We start from the raw sequence: 27,794 nt of genomic DNA on the forward strand, positions 1-27,794 counted from the left end.
TTCGATGCTGTAAAAGTACTGTTTCAGCCTTTGTAGGCTAGCAAGCTAGGGAAAACATTGATTAGCTTGATCAGTACATAGCTCTACCTATTCTTGTCTATTGTTAGCAGTCAGTGCCACTGAGTCTTAGAGGGATCTCAGCAGAAACATCTCAAGAACAGACACAACCCCAGATTAGTCTAAAGCTTGAATGCAGAACCATCCTGTATTATCGTTCTGCAGTGCAATATTCGGCTCCCTTTGCGAGCTAATCTGTATGAAAAGTTGGCAGTAGAGCACTGACATTACTCTTATTTACTTATTTATATAAGTGGCCCAAGTGGAGAAGTGCTTAAGCAATACCAAAAAAAGTCTTAAAAGCACAGATATTTGATCAGCCTACAGCTAGCTCACAGCATTGGCTTCGTGTCTGGAAAAGGCAGGGGGACTGCTGAGAAGCAGCCAAGAAAGAACTCTTAATACCACTGCTGAAATGGGATGTAATTTATAGGGAAAGGTCCATTCGAGGGCTTTAGGAGGGTTTTGCTTTGTGTTTCCTTCAGAATGGTGAGAAATGCACTGCTAGAAATTTTTCTGGTCTGTGAAACTCCTTTCTCTAGAAGCAAAGCTAGTTCACTGCTGTTTACTTCTCAAGTTTAAGGGGTCTTTCTTGATGATGATGACATGGATATTGTTTTTTCAGAAGGCAAAGGTTATCTAAGTAAAACTTTTAAAACATAGCAACAGGAGGAAGTCCTTAGCCCCCATTGGTGGATCAGACCAGTGTTTGGTTTATCCTGACGCCATGCTTGTGTTGTGGGAAAGTATGACAGGGAAAGAAAGCCTGGGATTAACTGAGTCACTTCCCCAAGGACAGATGGTCTGTGACTGAGTCCAGAACTGAACTTGGGTCTCTTGGGTCCTGGTTAACAAAACAACATGCTTCTGGGGTGGTTTTATCATTTGTTTTGTCTTTCTGCTCCTTGCTGTGATTAGACTGGCTTTAGGAATTCTGGGCCATGTCACCGGTTGACATATCTCCATTAAACCTAATAGACCATACTTTAGCATGGAGTCTGGTTACTGTGCTTTGAGGGAGTAGTAGATTAGTAGACACCATTAGAATTTTGGATGTGTGGTTGATCTGCTCCTGTCTAAAGCTTACTACAAAGTGTAGCAGAGAGATGCTCATGATGTTTTTCGGCTGCATGTTTGCACCTCAGTTTGGCATCTGTATGAATTTGGAGTAGCCCTTTCCTTCTTGTGCAGTTCTAATGATTTCAGGCAGTACTTGACAAGGTTTTCTGATCTAGACTTCCCTAAGAGATAGTAGTGAAGGAATGTGATGCTTTAGATTCTTTCACATGTGGAACCTGTCATAAGACAGTTTCATACTGAGTAATGGGACCTGCTTTGGACTGAATCCTGTGGACCATTTTTTTCTCTGCAAGTGGTGCTTGTTTGCACACTGCTGATAAGTGAAATCAGGAGCAGTGGTGTGTATGCAGCACTAATCTGCCGTGATCACAGATACCAGAAGGGCTCCGTTTTGCATGGATGGAGCTTGTCAGGGTTCGTCTCTGTAAGCTGATCAAGAGGAGGGAAATATGTGCCAAGCAGAAGGATTTTGTCTTAATGCTTAAAGCTATTGCTGAGTAAACATCTCTGCTCTTTCTCAAACAGATCAGTGCATTGTGGATGGTATCACCTATGATGTGAACCAGACGTTCCACAAGCGTCACGATGAGGGGCACATGCTGAACTGCACGTGCTTTGGCCAAGGTCGTGGGAGATGGAAGTGCGACCCCGTTGGTAAGTCACAGCTGTCCCCACTTGCACAGCCTGTGTTTGACAAGAGCTGATTACAGTGTGGTGAAACTGGTGTGTGAGTTTGGACGCAGTCTTTGCCAACTTTCTGCCTTCTATTGCACAACGCTGAAAGTAGAAGCAATGCTGTGTTGTTAGTTGGGGGTGCGTGAGATGGCATTTGTGGTTTTAGGGAAGGAAGCTTGTGTTATCAGACATACCCTAGAGGTATTCCATTATGTGGCATATCTTTCAAAATATAACACTCTTCAAGCTGAGGTAACAGGGTATATGAACCCCAGACTGGGCTGAATTGGCTGAAGTCTGATACCTTGTTCTGTTAGCAGGCAGGGTGCTCAGACTGAGTACTGGTAAATCAATATGAGAGTAGCTGGTGATTCCAGGTGCAGTTTCTCTTTCCTTTCTCTATGCTGAAATCTTTAGGTCTTCTCATTGAACTGAGAGAAGTACACGACCAGCATATATTCTCTTACCTCAGACTAAATTGATTTTTTTTTGGATGCCCTTTGTTCTGGCAAAGAAAGCAAGCTCGGGATGAGAACATGTTAATAGTACTCTGGAGGTTAGCTAAAACCATCATGGCTCTGTGCAAAAATGAAGAGATTTCATCTTTTCTGCCTCTCCTCTTCTCTAGTGAATCAGGATTGGAAGATAAGGCATGACTGTTTGTCTTGCAATTACTAAATCTTGAGGACTTGGAGCTATTGCCAGGAAAATCTATAATAAAGTAGCAGTGGTTAAATTCTTCTTTATTTACAGTCATATCTATACAGTTTTACTCGAGGAATTTGGATTGTAAAGCTCCTGAAAATCATTGTGAAAGAAGGGGAGATGATTTCAGTTCTCTGTAAAGGCAGAACTGGTTTAGTTTTGTTGGCTCTCTCTAAACAAGACTCCTGTTAACTAAAGAAGCATAATGCTAGTTCTCCCTAAAAACTTGCATTGAGCCAAAGGCACAGGCAGAGGTCAGACTAGAAAGTGTACTGAAGCACTGGTACTACGTTGTATTCCCACCAGCTTAAGCAGATTTCAGATTTGTTTTGTCCTTCTTCAGTTTATATGACGATAAATCTAGAATGACTTCTGAATATTAATGGATCACTTCAGACATACATAGGACTGAATTGTGCTTAAGGTAGTAGGAATTTTGCCACTGATTTCCTGGAGAGAAGCGTGGTTTAGCTTTGGATTAAAAATGAACTCATCTGACTGAAGCAGAACAGGGCTCCGCAATAGCCAGTACAAAATAAATCCTTCCTTGAAGGAATACTGCACTGACTTTAGTAGGAGGCTTCCCAGGTGGACAGCTTGTGTTAATGGTATCTTAAGAAATGAATCACAGTGGAATGAGCTGCCTGATATTTGTCTTAAAGCAAGCAGAGATCTATCAGGAACCTTGATTCAAGATTTAGTTTATTGCTACTTGCTCTTCGTGCAGCAATATTTCTAAATAAACATGGTTGCATTTGCTGTGAAAAAGTCTCATCGAATTGACTCTTCTGTTTGATGTATGTTTTTCACAAGGATTTTGGTATCACACAGTAGTTATCTTTCTCATTTGTGCCTTTAGATCAGTGCCAGGATTCTGAAACCCGCACCTTCTACCAAATTGGAGATTCCTGGGAGAAGTACGTCCATGGTGTCAGATACCAGTGCTATTGCTATGGTCGGGGTATTGGAGAGTGGCACTGCCAGCCTCTGCAAGCCTATGCTGGTAAGAAACATGATAGATGACTCCTCTGCTAAGACATAAGGAAAGCAATCTCTCTATCCCATACCTGTTCAGGTTCCTGTGTGTTACTCTACATCGTTTTCCAGTCCCATTAAGTGGAAATGATATTCACTGTATATCGAAAAACCGAAAACTTTATTTCTGTAGTTTTTAAGGCCTGCTAATGGTTTATAATCTGCAGGTATTTCCAACCTTAGGGAGGTATTCCTTAACTACTCAAGAGATCCTTTTGGTTTCCTTTCTGAACAGAATGTTTTTCCCCCACCTTGGCAGACACAAATAGGTGTTATGATTATAAAGAGGGTGCCAGATTGTTAACAGCATTTCCCGAGGCCTGGCTTAGCTTAAAGCATGACTATCACACAACTTTGCTTTTCATCACCTCTTAGTGCTTAGCAATGTCACATCTGTAACCTTCAGATTCTGCTGTGTAAAACTTGCATCTATAGCCTTTCCTTTTACACTCACTACAGTAGCAAAATCCACCAAAGAATGGAGCATTTTCCCTGATCAGCTCCCTGAAGAAATTAAATACTTGAAATTTGCTTGCATAGTCAGTTCCAGGAAGTCTTCGTACAGACGGGCTGTTCTTTTTCAGTTCTCTGAAACAAGGGGAACCTCTTTACCTGCCTGTTTCAAGTTGCAGCTTTCATTGTCTCAGTCTGAAAAAGATGGCATATTAATGTTGCGTTGCACGTACTCTGTTGGGAGGAAGCTATGCTCATGTCATGGGTTTCCCAACCCATTTTTAAGCATAAACGTGGAGGATCTGCATAAGAATTGGATGTACCAGCTTCAGGGCAAGCTGAATCTCTGTTCTTACACCATGATAGATTTAGAAGTATCTGTCCACTCAGTAACTGCAATGTATTTATCCTGTAAGTGCTCTGTAATAGCAGAAAGAGAATTTGAACCTGAAGAGAAGGGGGACTATCCCTTTTTCTATTGCCTTGTTTCTGGCTTACTAGCTGTAAGGCAGTAAGACACCTGGCAGGCAGACCTAGTAGCTGCTTTTCTTTGGGGTGGTGAATAGGAAGCAGGCTTCTTCTCCTCTTATTTTTTTTCCCCTTTAGTTTCTTATTCAGGATTGCTGAGCTTCATTGACTCTTGTCAGACTGCTTAAACAAACATCTCCTTGAGCTATGTGAAATATGCATGCCTCCAGACGGGAGACCAGGGATTTAGGCTTTCTATAGACACAAGAGTGACTGCAAATGTGTAAATAAACCAAATCTAATGTTTCTGAACGTAGGTTTGGGGCTAGGGGAGCTTTGAAATTCTGTGTGGGCACAGGTTTATTTGCCTGGAAGTCCTGTTAAATATGTAGCAGGTATATATGTCACACAGTTGTCCAAATAAATTATAAATAGAAATGCTGGGAGTGAGGGAAGGGTGTAGGTATTTAATGGCTAAAACAACACACTTTCCTGCAGATTCCAGGCTGCTCTGTGATGAGATTTGATGAGAACTAACACAAGTACTGTGTTGCTGAGTGTTCAGTGAAACCTCCCCAGCAGGGCAGGGAGGTACAGAAAAGAGAACCATCAAATCTTAAAACGAAAACCATCCCCATTATGTTAAGAATGGAAACTTTTGTGTTTCAGGAGCAACTGGACCCGTTCAGGTGATCATTACAGAGAGTACAAACCAGCCAAACTCCCACCCCATCCAGTGGAATGCTCCCAAAACATCTCACATCAGCAAGTACATTCTGCGCTGGAGACCGGTGAGTACCCCATTCAGCTGGACCTTTAGGTACATTCATAGCTCCAGGAATCCACAGCTCCAGGCTTTTCCCTGCAGTGTGCTGTTACTGTAGAGTGCTAATTCAGTGTCCTTGTCCTGCTGAGGTCAACTGTTAACAACCTGTGCCATATAAACACTTGATGTTTTCATGCCCAAACATTACTACTGGTCAACATGCTTGTATAGTATCATATTAATAAGAGCACTATCACAGTAGACAACTTTATATCCTTCCTCACTTTAAGCAACGTAAACCCTGGTAAAAGCTTTCTCAGTGTGTTAGTGCCGAGTGCATATCCAGAGATGAGAACTACAACACATTATATGCAATTAATGAGCAGGCAATGAGTAGGATACAAAGACAGTAACAGCTAGGAGAGAATTAAATAATTAGTCACCTCCCATCTTCTGCAGCGTCTGAGCAAAGCTGGTTAACCACTGCTTGTTGGCTTGTTCATACTTAAGGAATAATTTTTTCTAATGAATGATGCGGTTAATATTACAGTTCCCCAGAGTATAGCTTCACAAAAGACCACTTAATGATTAAGTACACTAGTACCTCAGTGCTGCCTGCGATTAAGAGAACAATAAAGGCCTTGATCCAAAGCCATTGAAAGCACTCAAGTATTTTACGAACTTCAGTGTATCTTGGATCAAGGCCTGAAAGAAATGGACTTTGGTGCACTGGAATACAAACCTCAGAGGAAGAAGCATTATTATAGAGCTTCCCATAGAGTTCAAGCACAGGGTAGGAGGGACAAATTTTTTAGTATGTTCTTTTCAGATGATGGCTTGGGGTTCTGTTGTGAACAGTCTTCAAATAAGAATTTCCTAGCTATTCTTTCATGCCTTACTGTCTTTTTTTATAAACTTTAGTTTATGCATTACAAAGAATGTTCATTTTAAAGGAAAAAGTTCAAAGCTAGATAGCTTTTCAGTTTACCCTGGTAAAATTTAGTCACCCAAGAAGTTATTATCTCTTCTTCCTAGCATACCTTTCTGCTTTCTCTTTGTTCATTCAGCATTCAAGTTGTATGGATGTCAAAATATCATAGTGTTTAGTAACCATGCAGCAGGTTGGGTCACTGGATAGGCCTGCATGCAGGCCATGGAGTCTCTCACTATATATCAACAAGTATCCTTGTTCTTGCAGAAAAACTCTGGAAGGCACTGGAAGGAAGCTACCATCCCTGGTCACCTGAACTCCTACACCATCTCAGGCCTAAAGCCTGGCGTTGTATATGAAGGACAGCTTATCAGTGTTCAGCAGCATGGACCCAAAGAAGTCACACGCTTTGATTTTACCACAACTAGTACTACAGCAGTGACAAGTGAGTTAAACAGTGGGGCTGGAATAGCATCCAGAGAAACCTACTGTCCTGAAGGCTACTTCCTGCATCCCAGTTAACACAGTGACAATGATTAACTAACACTCTTTTCTTCTCTTTTCAGGCAACACTGTTTCAGGAGAGACCACTCTTCTTCCTCCCATGGTTGCTACTTCAGAGTCAGTCACTGAAATCACAGCCAGCAGCTTTGTTGTCTCTTGGGTTTCTGCTTCTGACACAGTTTCTGGATTCCGTGTTGAATATGAACTGAGCGAGGAGGGTGATGAGCCACAATATCTTGGTGAGACAGTGTATAAGTCTATTAGATCCAAGCATCACTAACAACATCACTGTTTCCTGTAACAATCAATATAGCTGGTGTAAATAGTGAGGATCTTGCTGTCCTTTAGTATAAGGTGTGCCAGTGGAGGACTAGCAGGGGTTGCAGACTTGCCCAGTTGACCTTCCTCCATCAGTGGCCATAAGTTCAAGTCCAAGGAAAAGTATAAGAAGAAGGCATGCATGTAGCAACACTCCCTTAGAACACTCTTGTGGGATCCTGCAGAGGAAAACTCACTGAGCCAGAGGTGGTAGATTAGTAAAAGCTGAGTGTAGATGCATTCTTTTCAACGTTTCTTTATTTATTAATTTATTCTATACTTCCCTAAACTTATTAGCTTCCACAGTGTTGTGAAGGCAGATGAGGAGAGAATCAAATCTTTGAGCTTTTGGCTATCTTCCTTCTTGATTTGTTTTTGTTTTTTAATTTTTTTTTGTCCATGCATCAAAACTGAGAGCAATCTTTCCCAAATCCCCTCTTGGCTACTCATGATCTCGTGGATGTCTGTCCCAGACCACTTTGTTGTTTAGTTTGGATCAGATCTTTGTAGGTTTTGATAATGTAATAACTTAGCTAAGACAGGAGGCTGGTTAAAAGCACTGGACTTTGACCTGGGAAGTGGATTCACTTCTACTACAACTGATAGGGAGCCTCTCTTACCATATGTAACTTCATCTTAGTCTCTTTTTCCTAATTTCCTGTCTTAACAATCACAATAGCAGCATCTCACAAGGATTTGATGTTACAATAGCTATTAGGACACGTGAACGTGGTGGAAGAGCAACGTGAGAAAAAGAAGAGTACTCCTTACCTAGTAATTCTCCCTTGCCTGCTGCCCTCTGAACTCAGAGGCTTAAACACATGAGCTTACACTAGGGCTGCCAGTGCTATCACCACCTTTCTTATCTGCACGCTCCAGCTGCCCAGACAGCTGAGCTATGTTGTGAACCAGTTCCTGAGCATATCTATCTACAGATAGAGGCCTGCAGGCAAATGCAAGCGCTTCCCAGTTTCCCATCAGATGCTCTCCATATAACTCCCTTGCTATGAAATAAGGCCATAGTGCAGAGCAGTTTTTTTACTGCAGGAAGGCTGATTCAGCCCAGATTAGAACAGAATTCTCTATGTCATTTGACATAGCACCAAGGCAAAATTTTTAAGGCCGTTTTTATTTCCTACCTCTTTTAGATCTTCCAAGCACAGCCACTTCTGTCAACATCCCTGACTTGCTTCCTGGTCGCAAGTATATTGTTAATGTCTATCAGATCTCTGAAGAAGGCGAGCAGAATCTGATCCTGTCTACTTCACAGACAACAGGTATTGTTGGGGGTGAGGGTGGGGGGGTGTAGCTACACTTTGGAAGGTATTTTTGTTTGCTCTGGATATTTGGTATGTTGCATCCTTACACTTGCTGCCCTCCTATGTTGTTCTTTTAAACAGCTCCTGATGCACCTCCTGAGCACAGTGTGGAAAGTGTCGATGACACATCAATTGTCATTAGCTGGAGCAGACCACAGGCTCCAATCACAGGTATGTCTAATTGGAGCATGCCTGTTTCCCAGTGCTGATAGAATCTGAAATCTAAGTAGAAAGGAAACAGAAGTGTAACTCCAAAACAATGGGTTAGTGCCTTCTGCCCAGGCTCAAGGGCTGGCTGGAAGGCACACAGAAAAACTAGCTTTTCTATTCAAGCAATTTAGGGTGTAGAATCATTTCTACTGCATTTATGTTGGGTAAAAAAATTAAAAAAAAAAATAAAAAATCAAGCCCTTTGACCTTCTCTGTACCTGTCATCCAGACCATGCCACAACAAACTTGTATGATATGGACCCTAAATCCACATGTCAAGAGTTACAAATCTTGATAGAGGTCAGATGATGTGGTGTGGGTCATTATGAACACAATCTGTAGGTGGGACTCGGCAAAAGCAAGCCACAGCTGCTACAGAAGTTCAAGACTGGCTTTGTGAAACCTCAGTAAAGGCATTTGTTTAGTTCTCTTTTCTATCACTTCTTGTGCTGGTTTACTGACTGCACCTGATGATTGTATGCATGCTTCTCTTTAATCTTTTTTTAGGCTACAGAATTGTCTACACGCCCTCTGTGGAAGGCAGCAGCACAGAGCTCAACCTGCCTGATACTGCAACCTCTGTGACACTCAGTGACCTGATGCCAGGTGTTCAGTACAACATCAGCATCTATGCAGTGGAGGAGCATCAGGAGAGTACTCCTGTCTTCATCCAGCAGGAAACTACAGGCGTCCCACGCACAGGTAGCATTGAAAAGACCAGTCAGTACCTAACCCAAACGGCAGTGCAAGCTCTCATTACCCTAACTGAATGAGCATTGCCTCTCAGTCCTTGTATGGACTTCTAATTTTGCTTTTGTCGTTGTTTTGGCTTTTTAATTGCAAATGTCAGACACTGAAGTTCTGTGGTAAATTCATAATTATGAACTGGCACAGTCAAACCACTGCTCTGCATTAATAGTTTTACAGTTCAAGATCAGGCTGCAGGCAGATCAAAAGGTTAGTCTTGCACTGTGTCTATGGAAAAGAGAGATCAGTTTTTCCTAAGTTGTCTTAGGGGGATTCTGCTGAGAGATCTTATAAGCCTGGTAAATCATTTTGCCTCAGTAGTTGGCCTGCAGATGTTTAAGGTTATGTACTCAGACACAACAACACAAATCTAAATAGCTCACCTGATTTCTCCATCTCCTTTCCAGTCCTAATTGTTATTTTCCATAGCAGCCTGTGGAGATTGCTCAGCATTGGTTGATGTGCCAAAATAACACCGTACGACCTAAAATTGAGGGAGCCACATTAAAAAATAAAGTAGTGGTTTCAGAGCTCTTTAACTATCAATTGAGTTGAATAACCAAACCAAAAGAAAAGACAGTGGAAAAAAATTGGGATCTGATGTGGTAATAGTGGAATGTGATGGTCCTGCATGTTGCAAGCATATGTGTTGGCAAATGGGAGCTTACCAGGAAGGAACTCAGCTCACTGGCTTCATGGTTTGGAATCTGTCTTCTCAAAACATGTGCTGGTTAACCTTAGGACAGTATCACTACTAATCTAAAGAAACTTAATTTGAACATAGGAATTCAAGGGTGCAGTACTGTTGGCCAGTGCAGTGGAAATCAGATTTTGTCTTTGACTACAGTAAAGCCAGATCAGCCCCTGTACTTGGTTAATTATGAAAAGTAGATCTAGAAGTTAATTGTAGACATTCAGAACATGCTGTGGATATTCAAAACTCTCCTGATTTTAAGAGGAGGATCTTGCGCCCAGCTTCGGAGATGGTCTGTTGTTGTTGCTCTTGTTAGTTTTTTGTTTTTCAAGGTTCTGGTTCTATGGCATTCTAGTAAATTCTATTTGGTTTTTAGTTCTTTTGATGACAACAAGATACTTTCTGTGACTGAAGACGTTAAGTAGTTAAAGCTGTGAGGTGATATTCTGAGTTGCATTCTGCTTGTCTGGGAATGTTTGTGTATATGTTCAAAATAAGGTTACCATGACATCTTTTTGTTTGGTAAATAATCTTGGGCTATCCATTGTTCGGTCAAAATTCATTTCTTTTCCCATGTGACCCCCATAGTTTCTTCTACCATTTGCTGAGGACTCCCTCTAACATCCTTTTGCCTCCTTTCTTTTCAGATGAAGTTCCTTCTCCCAAAGATCTGCAGTTTGTGGAGGTTACTGACGCCAAGGTCACCATCATGTGGACCCCACCCCAGAGCCAAGTATCCGGCTACCGAGTGGAAGCAATCCCAGTCAATCGCCCTGGCCAGCACGGCCAGAGATTACCCATTACTAGAAGCTCTTTTGCTGAAGTTGTCGACCTGCTCCCAGGAACAACCTATCTCTTTAAGATCTTTGCTGTGAGCCATGGCAGGGAGAGCAAACCTTTGACTGGAGAGCAAACCACCAGTAAGTACCTTTCCTTCATGCTTTTCTCAACCTTCTGAGGTGCTTACACCTCTGTCGCTTAGAGAAATATATAAACAGAGCACTTAAATTGCAACAGTTGTAGCCCAGGAGGTATTCCATAACTAGGATGACAGGGCAGGGAATTCATTCAGTCAAACAATGATCTCTTCAGCAGATTTATCCTCCTCCAGGGCTTTCCAATGGGAGTTTAACTCTTGTGGCACTTTAAAACAATTTTGTATGGCTGGAATTCAACTTTTTTTTATTACTGGCTGAGAATTGATGGGCCCTGCAGTTCTTTTACTGTGCAGATCACAGTCTATGATTTTCTCGGAGAACACCTTAGGGCAGATTTCAGCATGACATAAGAGCCTTGTTGAGACTGCTTTGAAAAATCCCTCTCTCCTTTCTGACAGTTGCTTGCCTATTCAGCTCCACTGTCTTTGGAAGGAATTCTTTATACACATGTGAGGGCAGGCCATGTAATCAAAAGGACTGCATCTTAGCTTTGCCAGGACAGGTCTGGCTTTTCCACAGTCTGTCTCAGCACCCCAGAAATGTCACTGTCATCCCAGCAAAACCTAGCAAACTGGCTTATAAGGATCAAAACAGGCAGCTCAGACAGAACCTGGTTTATTTGAAAAGATCCTGTTTACTGGGCAGTATAAGGGGTAACCAGGTTATTGTGCTGTTCTGCAGCTGAGTGACAACCCCTCTCCTCTTTAAAGCAAGTCTATCAAAAGCAAGGATACAACTTAGGAATCTGAGCTCTCTTGTAAGCATGTAAAATCATGGAATCACTGAGACTGGAAAAGACCTCTGTGATCATTCAGTCCAATAGCCCATCTACCATCAATATTTCCCACTAACCCATATACCTCAGTACAACATCTAAACACTGTTGAACAAGAAGAGCTTAGTTTTTGTTTAGATCTGTATGGTGACAATAATGAAAAGATGGTGGTGGTAAGTACCCAAAAGGTTATTTACAGGAAAAACTCACCCACATGGAAGCCTTTGGTCTGCTGGGAACCACTGAGGCAATCTCCACCAAGGAGCAATCTCCAAGGGATGCTGCCTTAGTGGTGGTCAGCCCTTAAATAAGGTCTAGAGAAGGTGGAGTCAAGCTCCATCCCCTCTGGGAGCACAGCTGAATTACCCTCACCTGTGCTCTCACAGCTGACCCAACACTTGCCTCAGCTGATTAATCAGAGGTTCAGGCTGTGATTACCAATTTCCCATACAAGATCTGTGTGCTTTCTGAGCTTTCTGTCATTCTCACGAGCCTTGGCTAGGTGTAGTGCCTCTGTTAGAGGTGTACATAAAAGCATAGATATGAGATTCAGACAGCACAGGGCTAGTAACATGTCTGAAATCCTTTTCCATAGGCCATGATCATCCACTTAACTGTTTTGCCTACACCACATTTCAGAAAGTATTCATGTAAATTGCATCCTGTAATCCCAAGTCCTGGGAAACAGAAATCATTGGGAGTTCCCAAGGAAAACCCTGCAGCAAAAGTTTCTTCCCACAGTGTAAACGTGATTTTTTTCTTGGCCTTCTGGTAAAGAGCAGTCTACAAACAAACTCAAGCATGTGTGTGGCTTTTTATCTTCCCCTTTTTAGTTTAATATGGGGAGAGGAAGTGATAGAAGTCTAACAGAGCTGGCAAATTAGACTGTGCAGGAAGAAACTGAGTGTAGATGACAAATGGATAAAGATACAGTCCCTGTCAGATGGAACAGAACACAGGTCTAGATACCAAGTAGAGATAAGGCTGAATCTCTACCTGTTGGTTGGAGATGAGTCTAGGGAGGGTCACACTCATTCTTTCTGCATTTGAAATATTTTCCTCATCTTTGGTAGTGGTGAAAGAAGGGAGTCCTGGCTTCCTTCTCCCTCCCTCTTCAAGCAAAAGGAAAAAAAAAATAAAAAAAAATCAGAGAAAACAGTTAGAGAAACAAAAAGGCAAAAACTGCTTTTCACTCAATCAACAAGAAGGTCCTGAAAACATTAATTTTATCACAGCAATGTCATTTACTTGAGGGCCAGCGGGGGCTGGGGGGTGAAGATTCTGCCATCAAGTAAAGAGCACTGCTGGAGCCTCTTTATTGGTCTCGGTTTCAACATGGGTCTGGGAACAGTGGGAAAGCTTGCTGTAAAGCTCCCCATACCTCCTTGCCACACTGCCTGCCATGTGTGAGTGAACTGCTTAAGTATGATTCCTCCTCTGAGTCTCATTCTGTCCCAAGAGCTGCTAAGCCCAAGGTAGGGACATCTTTGCTACTCACTAGGGACTCTCGTGCGATGCTTAAGAAGCTATGGCACTTCAAGCTTGTTTATGTAGTTCTCTGGGTTAGCAGTCTCAGCAGCTTCCCAGAGGTAGTGATAAAACAGGGGAGGAAGCCTGATAAGAGCCATTGCACAAGCCCCATGGGAGCGATGAGCATGCTTAAAATTGTTTTGTGGTCAGTTCCACAGCATGATTAGTTTTAAGGAGATCTAGGAACTGGTTTTCTCCAGATAGTTGCTGACTTGATTATTTTGTCATTAAAATGACAAGGCAGGGGTGCTGCTTAGTTTTGGGAAGGGCTTTTGAGCAGGGCAGGGAGTAGGACTAGGCAAAGATTTGAAAACATAAATCTCTTTTAGCAAAAAAAAAGAGCTGAAGTTGGGTTTCTGTGCTAATGCTGGTGTTTCCAAATTGAGCTGATTTTTTTTCACTGTTCAGCATTCATGAGAAACTATTGAAATTCCTGAGAGCTGCTGGGTTCATTGGTCTCGCCTCTGCTGTGAGACTGACTTCCCCTTTGGGAAGGCATGAATGGCAGCAGCCCAAATCACGGCAGCCAGGGGTAGGATAGGTGCAGATTGCTGGATGGCATCAAGGCACGGATGTAGTTGTCAGTTCTACTTCCAGCTCCCTCCTTCTCTCTCCCTTGCTGCTAACATGCCCTAAGCAAGAATTACAGGCTCAACAGCTTGACTTTACACCCATGCTTTAACGCAAGGTGATGAGTATGCTTTGGGGTGAAGTAGGGGTTAAGCTGGAAAACTGATGCATGTTGTCCTTTTTCCTCCCCAGAGCTCGATGCCCCCACCAACCTGAGGTTCATCAATACCACAGAGCATTCTGTGCTGGTGTTGTGGACACGGCCCCGCGCTATCATCTCAGGATACCGACTGACTGCAGGTCCCACGAGAGGAGGTCAGCCACGGACATACAATGTGGGTCCTTCTGCCACTAAGTACCTCCTCAGGAACCTGCAGCCTGGCACTGAGTACACTGTGTACCTCGTGGCAGTTAAGGAAGACTTGCAAAGTGCCAGAGAGACTGGAGTCTTCACAACATGTAAGTATAACAGGCACATATTCCTTTTCAGTATTGCCCCAGCCCTTCTTCAAAACTGAAGCCTTGTGCTGGAAGTGGCTGTTGTGAACTGGTTTACAGAAGAACACTTTTGAAGTAGCATTCCAGCAGAACTGCTTGGGAAGTATTCCCTATTCCTCTCACTGAAATATTTGGCATTAAAAGAGTTAGCCGCATCAAAAAGCTTCCAGTAAAACGTATTCCAGCACAAGTGAAAACTTAGTACTGGTACCTCAGTTGGCTGAATGACAAAGGAACTTAATTCTAGGTGCTCTTTCCAGTTGTTTGGTTTTGGCATGACTAATCAAGGAAAGCAAAGAGCTCCCTTAAAATGGGTAAGGAATAATTAGTCTGTAATTTGTATAAAGCTGAAGGTAGTCATTTCTCAAGCCCAACAATACCGTCTAAGGCAGCTCAAGGCCAGTTACAGTACTAACATAACATAAAGGTAACATAAAGACGGCATGCTATTGATATTTCATTGTAATCACTTACACTTGTGCTGATCGCATGGAAGGGATACTCAGCAAATGTTGGATATTGAGATGGTTCTATAGGAGCCCAACATGTGCTTCTAGAATGAGCAAGTAGGTTTGCTTTTAAATAATGAAAAAGTAGTCATACAAACTAACAAAATTCAGTCATCCAAGCCAAGAACCACATCCTCTTTTTAAAATGGAGTGTGGTTTCTTTTATAACAATGTGAAGTTAAAACAAGGGTTTGAACTTATCACCATAGCAACAATCTTGACCTTGGCAGTGTGTGTTTTTGCTGACAGACAGCCTTATCTATAAATATTTCTCAATTACATTGTCTGTAATTACAACACTGAGTCCTCGCTGATGGGAATGAAACCATTCCAGTCTGAGACCACAGGTGAATAAACCAAATCTCTTGGTTATTAATGAGGTCAATTCAGATTAAACTCAGTGAAGTTATTTAGACTGATTCTGAGATGAGCAAAACTTTGGCTTCTGTGTGATGCTCCTGACAGATGTCAATGAGACAACAGAGCCCTCTAATTGGCTTTGAGCTCCCTTTCACTCCGCTGACTTCAAAAGGATTCAAGATGTTGGTGAGGAATATGGAGGTCCTTGCTGGGACAGCTGGATGACAGACAAGGGTGGAGTGTTCTGCTGATTGAACGACGTATGGTGGCTGAAGGAAAAAAACCTGCTTTCTGAAGAACACTTCAGATATCATGCCAAAAACAGTATTCGCTAAGTTGGGTTGGATGGACAGAGGACTTACGAGAGGTTGACTCTCAGATCCCTCCCAAACCACTGGCTTTTCCAAAGTAATGCAGTTCAGCATCTTATTAAATAGATTTTGTTATTTAGGCTGCCATAGGTCAGGTTTTCATCACTGCAGCAGCTTGATTTCATCTCTTAATTCTCTTCACAGATCAGCCTGTTGGCTCTGTTCCTCCTTACAACACAGAAGTGACTGAGACTTCTATTGTTATCACCTGGACACCTGCTCCAAGGATTGGTTTCAAGGTAGGAGAAACCAAAGTGCCATGTTCATTGTGATTGGAAGGACCAATTAAAACTGATAATTACAAACTACAGTGAATATAGCAAAAAGGAAAGAGATGCAAAAAGCATGCTATTTGGAGGTGGCAAGTATAAATCATTGAGGCCAATACAAGTGTGTTCTCTAGGTTTCAGATCAAGTTCAGCAGTGGGACATGTTACTTACAGGTCTCAGAGTCTGTTAGGGCTGTTACTCCACAGTCTGGGTGATCTGGGTCCAGCTCAGGTTTGCACACTTTGGGTATACGAAGCAACTCAGCTTGAGCTCTGGGTTTCTAAAACAAGCTACAGGATTAATGGCTGGTGTGGAGCATACAGACCCATGATATGCATGTTGAATGACAAGACAAAATGATGATAATTCTGTGGGATAGGAGTACTTAAGACTGAAAAGAAAACTTTGCTGCTTCTCTGCAGCTTGGTGTGCGCCCAAGCCAAGGTGGAGAGGCTCCCCGTGAGGTCATCTCTGATTCTGGAAGCATCGTGATATCTGGCCTGACCCCTGGTGTGGAGTATACCTACAGCCTCACAGTCCTGATGGACGGCCAGGAGAGAGAGACCCCAATCATCAGGAGGGTGACTACACGTAAGACACGTTTGCTTTTCTGCAGCTATTTCTTCTTCTACTTGCTTCTTCTGTACTCCTCAGATGAATGTCTGTCTTCTGGAAGTCTTTTGTGGATTTTTTGATGCACAGGGGACTGTAGCACTAGCTTACAGGGTCACAACTTCAGAAGTTTTAGCTAGTTCTGAAAGATGAGAATAGAATCTGGGAAGAAGGGATGCTGAGGGAGCTAGCATGATGATCAAAGCCAGAAATGACTCATTTTTTCTCAATGCTTACAGCACTGTCTCCACCAACCAACCTGCGCCTGGAGCCCAATCCTGATACTGGGATCCTGATAGTCTCCTGGGATAGAAGCACAACTCCAGGTAACTGTATGACCTTGTGCTGATTGTGAAACCTCTGTTGTACCACCAGGATGGTAACACTTATGCTATGGTGCCTTGCAGCTCACTAAGGAGACATTGATGGGTGGCTTGATACAGAGTCATTTAGGGGGAAAAAAATTGGGTTGTATTCAATAATGTAATTGACAGTTAAGTATAGGTTGCCATAGGATTTTTTACGACATGCATTCTATACAAAATGGTATTTTGGAGTATAAATACACTTAAATATTTCAGCGGTTTGAGGGATTTGAAGGATTTGGTCAAATACCTCGACTGGTGTGAAAAAAGGAAAGCAAACTAGACCTAAAAAAAAAATTACTTCTGACAGTGAAGAATGAGTTCGTGTCACTGAGAATATGCATGGGATTTCTGAAAGTGTTCAAGATGAATTCTTTTCCCACAAAAGCTGATGGGAGCTGTGCAGTTGTTTTCCATAAAATAAGGGTTGAAAGGCTTTTGAAAACTCCGCTCTCAGACATAACTCTTCTTGTTGTGTCTTGAGATTTTCAGCAAGGGAAGGTCTCAGAAGGAGCTGCAATAATGCTGGATATCTGTCTTTTAGGCATCAGTGGCTACCGAGTGACCACTGCTCCTACAGATGGGCAGCAGGGCTCTACCTTGGAGGAAGTAGTTGGTGCAGATCAGACCTCCTGCACCTTTGAAAACCTAAACCCTGGTGTGGAGTACAATGTCAGTGTTTACGCAGTCAAAGATGACCAGGAGAGCATCCCCATCTCCCAGACTGTCACACAAGGTAATGATAGCATTTTTAGTTAAGTTAAATTGCACCAGAGAGCTCTACATTGTGGGACTCCAACTAGTATCATGGCATAGGGCAGTAGAAGGAATTTAATGCCCATCTCCCCAGATGGTTTTGTTTCATTTTTCTTTGTGAGGGCTCCGTTTGTGTGTTTTTGTTTCTGTTCAGCCCTGCAGTGATGCCAGCTGCTGTGTTTGCTTGCTCTTGTAATACTGCTTTAAGATGTCTGTTCTTCACTGAAGTACTGTATGCAATCTGGAAGTGAACTAATACTGCAATACTGCATAATCAAAGCAGTGATGGCTTTAGCCCTTTGCCATCTTCTGGTGCAAGAAAGAGCTAAGAATGTATGTCTCTGGCTTTCAGCACTCTTTAAAGGTGATATGGTACATGTATTCTATGCAGATTAATGATAATTTTACAGAAAATCTGCATTTTTGGCATCTATTCTGTAAAACAAGGTGTTTTTTTCCTCCAGCAGAACATTAAAATAGAATGTCACCACTGTTATGGCATAGGCTAATTTAGTCCCTTCAGATGGGTTGATACTTTTATCACTGGGATCATAAAAACCAGATTTAACATTCGGATGAGACAAAAAATGTAGGTGAACCACTAATATTTCAGAGGAGCTTGTTTTGTTTATACCTTAATAGACTTTTGTTTATACCTGGGGAAAAAAAAAAAAAAAAAAAGGATATGTTTTATGCTTCAGTTTTCTTCAGAAAAGAATGGTTCTTTGTCTCATCATTGTTCAAAGTAAACGCCAAGCAAGTTAAGTGCCCAGCCTGTTGCAGGCCTTGTTGGAAATAATTTGTCTGAAGTGCATTGTCCTGGTGGATCTGGGTCCAGATTTCAGCTTCTGTCTGCTCTGAGAGGCAGCTGAGGACTGCGTGGAAGGGTACAATACAAAAAATACCCTATCTCCAAAATTCTGCTTCTCCACCCAAGCCCCCGGAAAAAATTTTCATATCACCACAATTGCTTCTACGTTTCTGTCAATGTTAATAGTGATGAACACTGCTTTTTTCTCCCTTGTCTTTCTTTTGCCTCCGTGTGTCTTTGCCCTTCCTGTTTGCTCTTTAACTCATTAGAGGTGCCCCAACTCACTGACCTAAGCTTTGTTGACATAACTGACTCGAGCATCGGCCTGAGGTGGACCCCGTTAAATGCCTCCACCATTATTGGGTACCGCATCACAGTAGTTGCAGCAGGAGAAAGTGTCCCTATTTTTGAAGATTTTGTGGACTCCTCAGTAGGATACTACACAGTGACAGGCTTGGAGCCGGGCATTGATTACGACATCAGTGTAATCACACTCATTAATGGCGGAGAGAGCGCCCCTACCACTCTGACACAGCAAACGGGTGAATTTTGATAACTTCCGTGTTTTGTGACGTGGACGGTGTTTCATGCTGTCACTAGCTGTCAGGAACATGGGGCTTTGTCCAAAGAGGAATCGAGCCGCACACTGAGGGAAAGGCAAAAGGCAAGCAGACTCAGCTCACTCCTGTTTCTAAATGGCTGCTGGGATGGATATGCACTGATCAGCTTTCTGATTTGAATGGCTGCAGACTTGCCAAGCTCGGTCACGTATTGCTGTTCAGATTTCTGTCATCCAGTTGGAACTTAGAGCGTGAAATGCGAGATATATATTCACTCGACTTTAAGCTGCACTTCCCCAAAATAAAAGTGCCAAAGCGTGGAGCAGTTCAGCAGGCACCCTCCAGTTTATCCCTAGTCTTGGCAGCTACTTGAGCCTCCAGCAGCCTGTTCAGTGGCGGCTCCACTCTTTCCGCAATGCCCTAAAAGGATGCAGGTGAAACTCCACTCCCTGAGTACATGCCATTGACAGCCATGTCACACCGTCGAGGGTCTCTGTAGTGCATGGGCAGAAGGCAAGCTGGAAACTGGTTCTTGCATGAAATCCTATTGTGTTGGAAAATCCTGAGGCTGTAAATCCTTCAACACAAGTAGAAGTAGAGTTGTAAGAAATTAGTGGTATACCCTTTTCTCTCCTATGTGTGCATGTATGAATTCTAGACGAGATGACTTTTCCATCTGTAAGCTGCTGTATGGCAACTTTAAACCTTTCTTGGCTCCACATGTGTAATATGAAATCCAGCTGCAAGAAGCACGTTACTGAAACTTGCTGTCTTGTTTTCAAATTAGTCCCACGAGGTATATTTAAAGCATTGGGAAATGCCAGGAGGCTAAAGGAGCCTGACAGCAGTACAGGCATACTTTTCTCTTAACTGTAGTGAAACCAACTGTAGTTTAGAAGTCCGTTTGCATGGGTCTGACACAGTAGTAGTAGTTTGTTGTGCATGAGATACTTCCTCTGGTTTCCTTGTCTTGATCAGCTCTTACATATTGTAGAAGGTTAAGATCTATCTGTTCTTTGCTGTGTAGCCGTGCCTCCTCCCACCGATCTCCGCTTCACCAATGTGGGGCCTGATACCATGAGAGTGACATGGACGGCACCAACTTCCATCGTGCTGAGCAGTTTCTTGGTGCGCTACTCACCTGTGAAGAAGGAGGAGGATGTTGCAGAGCTGACAATTTCACCCTCAGACAACGTGGTGGTCTTAACAAGTAAGAGGGTTATATTCAGAGGACAAATAAAGGAGACCCCTTCTATGTAGAGATGGCATAAGGGAAGGCAAAAGAAACTGCTCCAAGTAGAACTGGCTGGATTCTCAGCTCATTTAAACAGATGTTAGAGTAGACTCATGCAAACTTGCAGCAAGTGAATTTTGGCCACTGGCTTATAACCAGGTTAAAAACAAACCACAGCAGCGTTTTCCCATCAGTCCAAGGACAGTCATGAATCAGAGTGTGGGGCAATTGCTTTGATTTACAGCCTGGTTAGGCATTAAGAGTAAATACCTATTACTCTCCTAGTTTGCCAAAGATGTCAAGGGCTTGCAGTGCAGGGGGCCCAGGGGGATGATCAGAATGTGCAAAAGGTCATTGCTCCTTGGGCTCTGTGTGTCAGAAAATAAATACTGCTTGGAACTTCACAGAACATGGCAAAAAATCCTGGCCAGTTTGCATAAAGTGGGCATTGCTTTGTTTTTGTTTTTGTTTTTTGCTGGTGCAAAAGCTGGGTTTTATTTGAAGGGTTTCCCCATCCTGCAAGCAGGTTTGTTGAGTGAAAGATAATACCTGCTTTCAGAATATGGGACCAGACCTGAAACTCGTGTGAGTTAGAATAGCTACGTTGGAAATCCTTGGCCCTATCCCAGTTTGTATCAGATAGAACTTCACTGTGGCACGTAACTAGATAGCTAGGAAGGTTACTGATGAAAACTCATTGCTTCAAGCCAGTCCCCACAAAAAGTTAACAACATTTCTAGTAACTGTAATGCCATGGAAAAAGCTGATCTAACTTTGTCCTGGAGGCTCAGATCTTCCACCAGGTACAACTTGAATACTTCCCTTAAGAAACACTGTTTAAAATTGCACCAGTTTGTTAAGTGACTTCTACCATTAGTAAAGAAGTTTATCTTAATCCCTTTACTTCAACTCCACAGATCTGCTCCCTGGCACTGAATATCTGGTGAGAGTCTACAGTGTTTCTGAGCAACATGAGAGCGCACCTTTGTCTGGAATCCAGAAAACAGGTACTAAACAAAGCCTGAGATAATTACACGTGTAATTAGTGCTGTCTATCAAGAGTCCACTCACTTTATCTTGCTGCTCTTGTTTGTCTGTGGTCATCTTATTAACAGATCATCAGCGATATAGCGAACAGCAGTGCAGATCTGTATCCTGGGAAACACTAGGAAATCTAACATCCAATGTCTGGAAACCAGATCTGCTGGTTCTAAATAAAGCTTTGTAAGCCCTGGTGTGATTGTACAAATCATATGTGCCTGACAGTGAGCTTACCCAGAGCCTATTGCATCTGTCACCAAGTCTGTCTTGTTTTCTAACTGCAAAAGAGCTGGTCATGTGTGTTGTCTGTGTAAGAGCAAATATTAGAACATATCTCAACACATCTCTTTGAAACACCTAGGGCTTGATTCCCCCACTGGCCTTGACTTCTCGGATATAACCGCTAACTCCTTCACTGTCCACTGGATTGCTCCTCGTGCCACCATTACGGGCTATAAGATTCGGCATCACCCAGAGCACGGCGTTGGCAGGCCCAAGGAGGACCGTGTGCCTCCCTCACGGAACTCCATCACCCTCACCAACTTGCTCCCAGGGACAGAGTACGTGGTCAGCATCATTGCCATCAATGGCAGGGAGGAGAGCGTGCCCTTGGTTGGGCAGCAAACAACTGGTAAGCTTTGAGGGATGGATCAGCTGACTAAAAGTTTTCATGAGGATTCTGGTGTCCTCTAGTGGATGATAAACCAGATCTTCTCTGCCAGCTGGTGAAACTGTGCTCATGAGTGAAGGCTCTGTGGTACTGAGGTAGAGTTAACTGTATCTAAGCTCTCATTTCTGTTTTTCTAGTGTCAGATGTTCCAAGGGACCTGGAAGTCAACCCCACCAGCCCAACCAGCCTCGAGATCTCTTGGGATGCTCCTGCAGTGACAGTCAGATACTACCGGATCACGTATGGTGAAACAGGTGAGGGCAGGTGGCCATGGCAGTTGCAGACCAGCAGCTCTAGTTTGAGGCCATTGGAAAGCTACAACAAATAGCAAAGGCAAGTTTGACTGCAGCAATCAAAAAACTCGTCTCTTTATCTCCCTCTGGAAAAAAGAAACAAAAAAGATCTAGAGCACTGCAGTCATTTTAGAGGTGGTTCTCTATGCATATTTCATTATTTTTTTTCCTTGGGTTGGACAGAAAAAGAATTTGACCCCAAATTTCCCCCAAATCAACTATAACCTCTCTTCCCTTGGATGAATATACAGTTGTCCTGTATGATGTATATTTGAAGAGTTCCATTGCATTTCCTTTTCCACCTCACCCTCTTCAGGTGGAAATAGCCCTGTGCAAGAGTTTACAGTGCCTGGCACCATGTCTCGTGCTACCATCACTGGCCTCAAACCTGGTGTGGACTATACCATCACTGTGTATGCTGTAACTGGTCGTGGAGACAGCCCTGCCAGCAGCAAGCCAGTTACTGTCACCTACAAAACAGGTGAGATCACTTTATAAAACAAAAAAGCACGCACCAAAAAACCCCACAGCAACTTTGCTTTGGCTAACCCCTGTGAAACTGCATTAATAAACCCCAATTTCTTTTCAAAGTCATGGGCTGCGTTCTAAGATCATCATTTTCAGCAGAGCTGCATGTGGTGGTGGCCCAGCATGATAATGACATAATGCAGAAGGGCATCATGGACTTGGACTTGTGGAGGAGGGAGAACAAATAGAGTCCACATGGGGATGCAAGCAATATGTAACTGCTCACTGTGGAGTTAGGATCTCATATCAAGAGTGCCTGTTGGTTCAGGTCTGGTGCTTCTGGTCCCCTGTGATTCCAGTAAGCCCTCAATTTCTTACTCCAGGACTCTCTTCTCACTCTTGTTCTGGATCTAGCCTACTGCTACTGTAGCTGCAGATGAAGGCATCTAGTAAGCTTTGAAACAACAGAAAAACTCAAGAAACCTTCATATGAGGTCACTCACCACCTACACAGCATGGTGCTTCTTGCTCTGTGCTGGCATGAGAGATAAATAAATAGCTGTGTTTTTTGTTCTAAGAAACACAGCCTAGTAAAGGAAAAGCAGAACACAATTCAATTAGGAGGTAACCATGGATGGAGGGTTTCCTGTAGCAATGTAATCAAAACCTATTTTTCTTGCCCAGAAATAGACACACCATCCCAGATGCAAGTTACTGATGTCCAGGACAACAGCATCAGCATCAGATGGCTCCCTTCATCATCTCCAGTCACAGGGTATCGAGTGACAGCGGTCCCCAAGAAAGGACATGGACCTACAAAAACCAAGAATGTCCCTCCAGGTAAGAGAACACAAAATCTGTTTCAACAGATCTATAAAGAACATGGATGCAAAATTTCTAACACTGTTCCTTCCTTCCAGATCAAACACAAGTCACTATTGAAGGCCTGCAGCCCACAGTTGAGTATATGGTCAGTGTCTACGCTCAGAATCAGAATGGAGAAAGCCTCCCCTTGGTAGAGACGGCTGTCACCAGTATGTATTTCACTTGGGGGTAACACAACAAATGTTATCTTTTGATGTCTGAATTTACTGAGCAGTGTCACATCTCCAGTGAAACCAAGTGGCAGGTCCCCAGTTCCCAGTAGGATGCAAGGTAGCCTGCCCTGTGTTAAGTACCATGCATCTCATAGAAGATGCTGGTAGAAATGCAGTCCTTCCTTCCCACAAAATGCTGCGCTTCTGATTTTCTTTCACTAAGCCTGCAGAGTCTTTTGGGGCTTTGTTTGCCTTCAGCCAATCAGCGGGAAAAATGTGCAAAGATTTCTTGCATTGACCTAGGTGGCAAAGGTGATTGCTGTTAAGGGACTGGGGCTGGGCTTGGAAGCATTTTCCTCCAGTGTAAATCCATACTATGCCTCTAGGGTAAGGATTTCCATGTCCATCATTCCTTTGCTCAGGCTTATATTCAAAAACCACAGCTCAATCCCAAATAGTTACAGAACTGTCCTAAAGACAGCAGACACTTGTCTGAAACTTTTCAGAGGTGGGAAAAGCGCTCACATCAATTTCAAGCTCAAAAGTCCCTGGAAAACACATCACCTTTGCCAACTAGAAAATACAGAACATTCAGAACAAATGTAACACAGCAAATGATAAAACTGGAATCTTGCAGGAAAGCGTAATTTAGGTCTGATGTAAAAAATGATTTTCCAGATCTTCCCATTATGTGTAACAAAAGGGTATAGCTCTGCAATAGGCTTCTGCGGAGCACAGCTCTCTTGCTTTGCAGCCTAGCACTGAGCTCTGATCTTAACAGGAAAATCCAATGAGCTGGTCTTATTGGGAAGCGTGAGTATCACGCAGTTGCACCTGTGGACATTCCCTGTGCACACAATGCAAAGCTGAGAAGGTTGCATTTTTTATTTTTAATTGATTTTAAAATTTAATTTACTGGGTAATTTGCTTTCTTGATTATGTGTGTTAATTGGATATTAATTTATGAAAGAAAATGGTGGGACTGATTCTCCTCAGACCGGTGCTTTGCACAGCAGCTTAAAATAGTGAAAAGCAAATGCAGCATGAATCCTAACTTTCCAAGCTGGGTGGGTCGTCTGCCTACCTTGAGCACAAGGTACTGCTTGCTGGCTCTGGTGGAAACAGGTCTAATGGCCATACATTGTTTTCTCACCTTGATCACTTTCAGCCAGCTGAATGCTGCTGGAGTTGTCTAAAAGGGGTAGATCCAGGTACAGAGCGTGTCCTGCCTGCTTTGGAGGTGGTGATGCAAGTTCTTGTGGGTTCAACAAGGCTGAGACCCAGATCCTGCTGCCTGGCACTAGCAAACTGTCAGCCTTGCTCTGCACAGCTGTAAGCACGTGTGCAAGGTGCAGCACAGAGGAGAATCAAGAGCCCTCTGCCCCGTGCAAAACCAAAAACTGCTTTGCATGTAATTGAGATGCTTTTTATTTTCCTCACCCACAACCTGCTTTTTATCACTTAACCTCTTACCATTAATTTGCCTAACAGACATTGATCGCCCTAAAGGACTAACATTCACTGAGGTGGATGTTGATTCCATCAAAATTGCTTGGGAAAGCCCGCAGGGGCAAGTCACCAGGTACAGGGTGACCTACTCAAGCCCTGAGGATGGAATCCATGAGCTATTGCCGGCCCCAGGTGGCGAAGAAGACACTGCTGAGCTGCATGGCCTCAGGCCAGGTTCTGAGTACACTATCAATATCGTTGCCATATACGATGACATGGAGAGCCTGCCCCTCACTGGGACCCAGTCCACAGGTACACCTTTAACTACGCTGCCCAGCGGGCCACGGCGGCAGCAGCTTCTGCCCTGCTGGGTGAAGCGTGAGGCTGCAGAGCTGGTGCTCCGTGCTGGGGAAGCAGCCAAGGGGATGTGATTGCCCCCCAGAGGTGGCTTGATTGGTGCTGGAGAGCTGGCTGCTTGCAGAGTCAGCCTGTGTGCCCTAGGGAAGGCACAGAGGCTCCTCCACTCCAAGGTCTCACACAGCCTCTGGGTCATCCATTGGCACTGCCCTGAAGTCCATGACCCATGTGGGTGTCCACACCATGCAGCCATATCACCTCTACAAGAAAAGGGCTTGCATTCCCTTATATGCCAGTCTGATCTAACTCTATGTAGAATGTGTTTAAAAAAGAAAAAGGAAACCATTCCTTGAGATAAAGCGACATCCAGCAATAAGGAATTCATTTTAAAGCTGGCAGCACTGCCTGACACATCTTGGTAGCACCTTTGTAATAAAGGTGTCCCATTCATTTGTGGGTGAAAAGTTGGCACAAATAATTTCAGAGGTGTAATGAAGACAGCGTTAACCTGGTGTATAAATTGCTGTACTAAACTGAAGGAAAGTGCTGTAAGGATTGAAACAGCCGGCTGACTACATGCCAGAAATGCAAATGGGGTCATCTTTAAAGCCCACTCTGTTTTTTTGTGGGCTGTTCAAAACCATATATGAAGTCATTAAAGACTTTCCACTGGCTCTTATGGCCTTGAAATTGAGGTCTGTTTCAGCAAAGCAGCAAGGGAGAACCATTTTTTATTTCCAGTCCATAAAACGAGGAAAAACTTCACAGCAACATGCTAATAGCAGGCACTATTGTAAGGTCTATTTTTTACCTGTTTACAGCCTGAGCATTTCAAACAGTAAGGCAAGAAAATGTTTCAGTGGATGCTGCTTGTATTATGCGAGCATTTGTTTTTAAAGGTAACAGATACATTAGCTCACAAACAGCCTCTGACGTGATGAGCCTTATGGCCACCACAGCTCTGCTTTTCCATTGCCTTGCTCTCTGTGTAGTAATTTACACTTGTGTAAGTGGCTGTGAAATGCTTCCCCTCTGCATTTGGCAGTATTTTGTTATCCTCTTTGCCATCCCTCAGCCTGCTTACTACCTACTTGTGAAAATCATCAGTCACGTTGCAGAAATGGACAGAGATGGGCAAGTGAAGCAGGACTAAACCATTAGCTGTGTGATGAAAAGCAGAGATGGGCAGATGAATAAAAACAAAGGGGCCTAATACAGATGTAAGCACTTTCCAAAGCATTCACCTTCTATCACAGACGGTGCTGTTGCTCACCTAACTTCAGATTTGAAGCACTGAGATCTCCTTATTTTCCAGAACAGAAGCACATACACACCTTATCCCTTCCACAGTGCTCTGTGCCCATGCTTGCAAAAGGCACGCTGCTTTCCCACTGGCATATTCCAGGCCTAAAACAGTCTCATGTTCAGGAGAGAATGCTGTTTTGTGTGTTTGCTGTCACCTTCTTCAAGCTAACCACATGCCAATCCCCATTTCTGCAGCAATTCCACCTCCGACCAACCTGAAGTTCACTCAGGTAACTCCTACCAGCCTTACCGTCAACTGGAACGCACCCAACGTTCGTCTCACTGGCTACAGGGTCAGAGTGAACCCCAAAGAGAAGACCGGTCCGATGAAAGAGATCAACCTTTCTCCAGACAGCACATCTGCTGTCGTGTCAGGATTAATGGTAACTCTTTTCTTTGCGTGATGCAGACTTTGTTGTAGGAGGGAAATGTCAGAAGCCGAAGCGATATAAAATTCCTGGGTTGGGAGCCTCAGCCAAAGCAGCTCATTACAGCTCCTAAGGGTCTGACTCTGTTTGAAGTCTGACCAGCCATCAACTGTAACTACTCGTTAGCATAGTTCTTAAAATGCGAGGAATTGGCCCGCTGGATCTGCATTCTTTCCTCTGCCTCCTTTTGCACAGAGGGTGGGTGCTTTAATCAAATGCAAATAGTCAGGTTTGCAGTCAGTGACCCAGGAAGGTGCCTTTACTCATCTTTCACAAAAGCAGTCAGATAAAAGTCACCTAATGCAGTGATTTTCAAGCTGGGATATGGGAGCTCTGGCAGTCCTGCCTATTTCTAAGAAATCTGCAAAATGTAAGTAAGAAATGAGGGTCTTTTATGGGTATGCTTAAATTTGCTATATAGCCATCTTCTCCACGGGAAATATTTCAGTAGTTTGTGTACCGGAAAGAGCTTGAAAATCACCACTTCTGTGATTCCTGCTATCTTAAAAAGCTACTCATCTGTTTTCAGGGAGTTTTATGAATCATTTTGAAAAGTGAGCCTTGAAATGCATCCTAATTTAAGTGGTCTCCTGATCAGGTGCAGCTGAGGACTAAAGACCACGCT

General features: G+C 43.3%; 1 protein-coding gene across 8 annotated transcripts in view; it reads left to right on the forward strand.

Annotated features, from left to right (window-relative positions):
• The window catches only part of FN1 (fibronectin 1), a 52,921-nt gene that overhangs the window by 15,496 nt on the left and 9,631 nt on the right, over positions 1 to 27,794 (forward strand). For 3 of the 8 annotated variants that reach the window (XM_015867978.3, XM_015867979.3, NM_001323190.1), the window contains 24 exon segments: positions 1,663 to 1,791; positions 3,377 to 3,520; positions 5,143 to 5,264; positions 6,438 to 6,615; positions 6,737 to 6,913; positions 8,141 to 8,269; positions 8,393 to 8,482; positions 9,029 to 9,223; positions 10,610 to 10,882; positions 13,968 to 14,234; positions 15,658 to 15,752; positions 16,206 to 16,374; positions 16,635 to 16,721; positions 17,305 to 17,496; positions 18,597 to 18,869; positions 19,915 to 20,097; positions 21,039 to 21,128; positions 21,524 to 21,793; positions 21,970 to 22,086; positions 22,442 to 22,606; positions 23,278 to 23,433; positions 23,514 to 23,627; positions 25,122 to 25,391; positions 26,937 to 27,124. In XM_015867978.3, the coding sequence (XP_015723464.2) occupies positions 1,663 to 1,791; positions 3,377 to 3,520; positions 5,143 to 5,264; positions 6,438 to 6,615; positions 6,737 to 6,913; positions 8,141 to 8,269; positions 8,393 to 8,482; positions 9,029 to 9,223; positions 10,610 to 10,882; positions 13,968 to 14,234; positions 15,658 to 15,752; positions 16,206 to 16,374; positions 16,635 to 16,721; positions 17,305 to 17,496; positions 18,597 to 18,869; positions 19,915 to 20,097; positions 21,039 to 21,128; positions 21,524 to 21,793; positions 21,970 to 22,086; positions 22,442 to 22,606; positions 23,278 to 23,433; positions 23,514 to 23,627; positions 25,122 to 25,391; positions 26,937 to 27,124 (4,073 nt within the window). 8 annotated transcript variants of the gene reach the window in all.

This window comes from Coturnix japonica, chromosome 7 (assembly GCF_054131305.1).
Source record: "Coturnix japonica strain WE chromosome 7, WE-NBRP24, whole genome shotgun sequence".
Taxonomy (NCBI): Eukaryota; Metazoa; Chordata; class Aves; order Galliformes; family Phasianidae; genus Coturnix; species Coturnix japonica.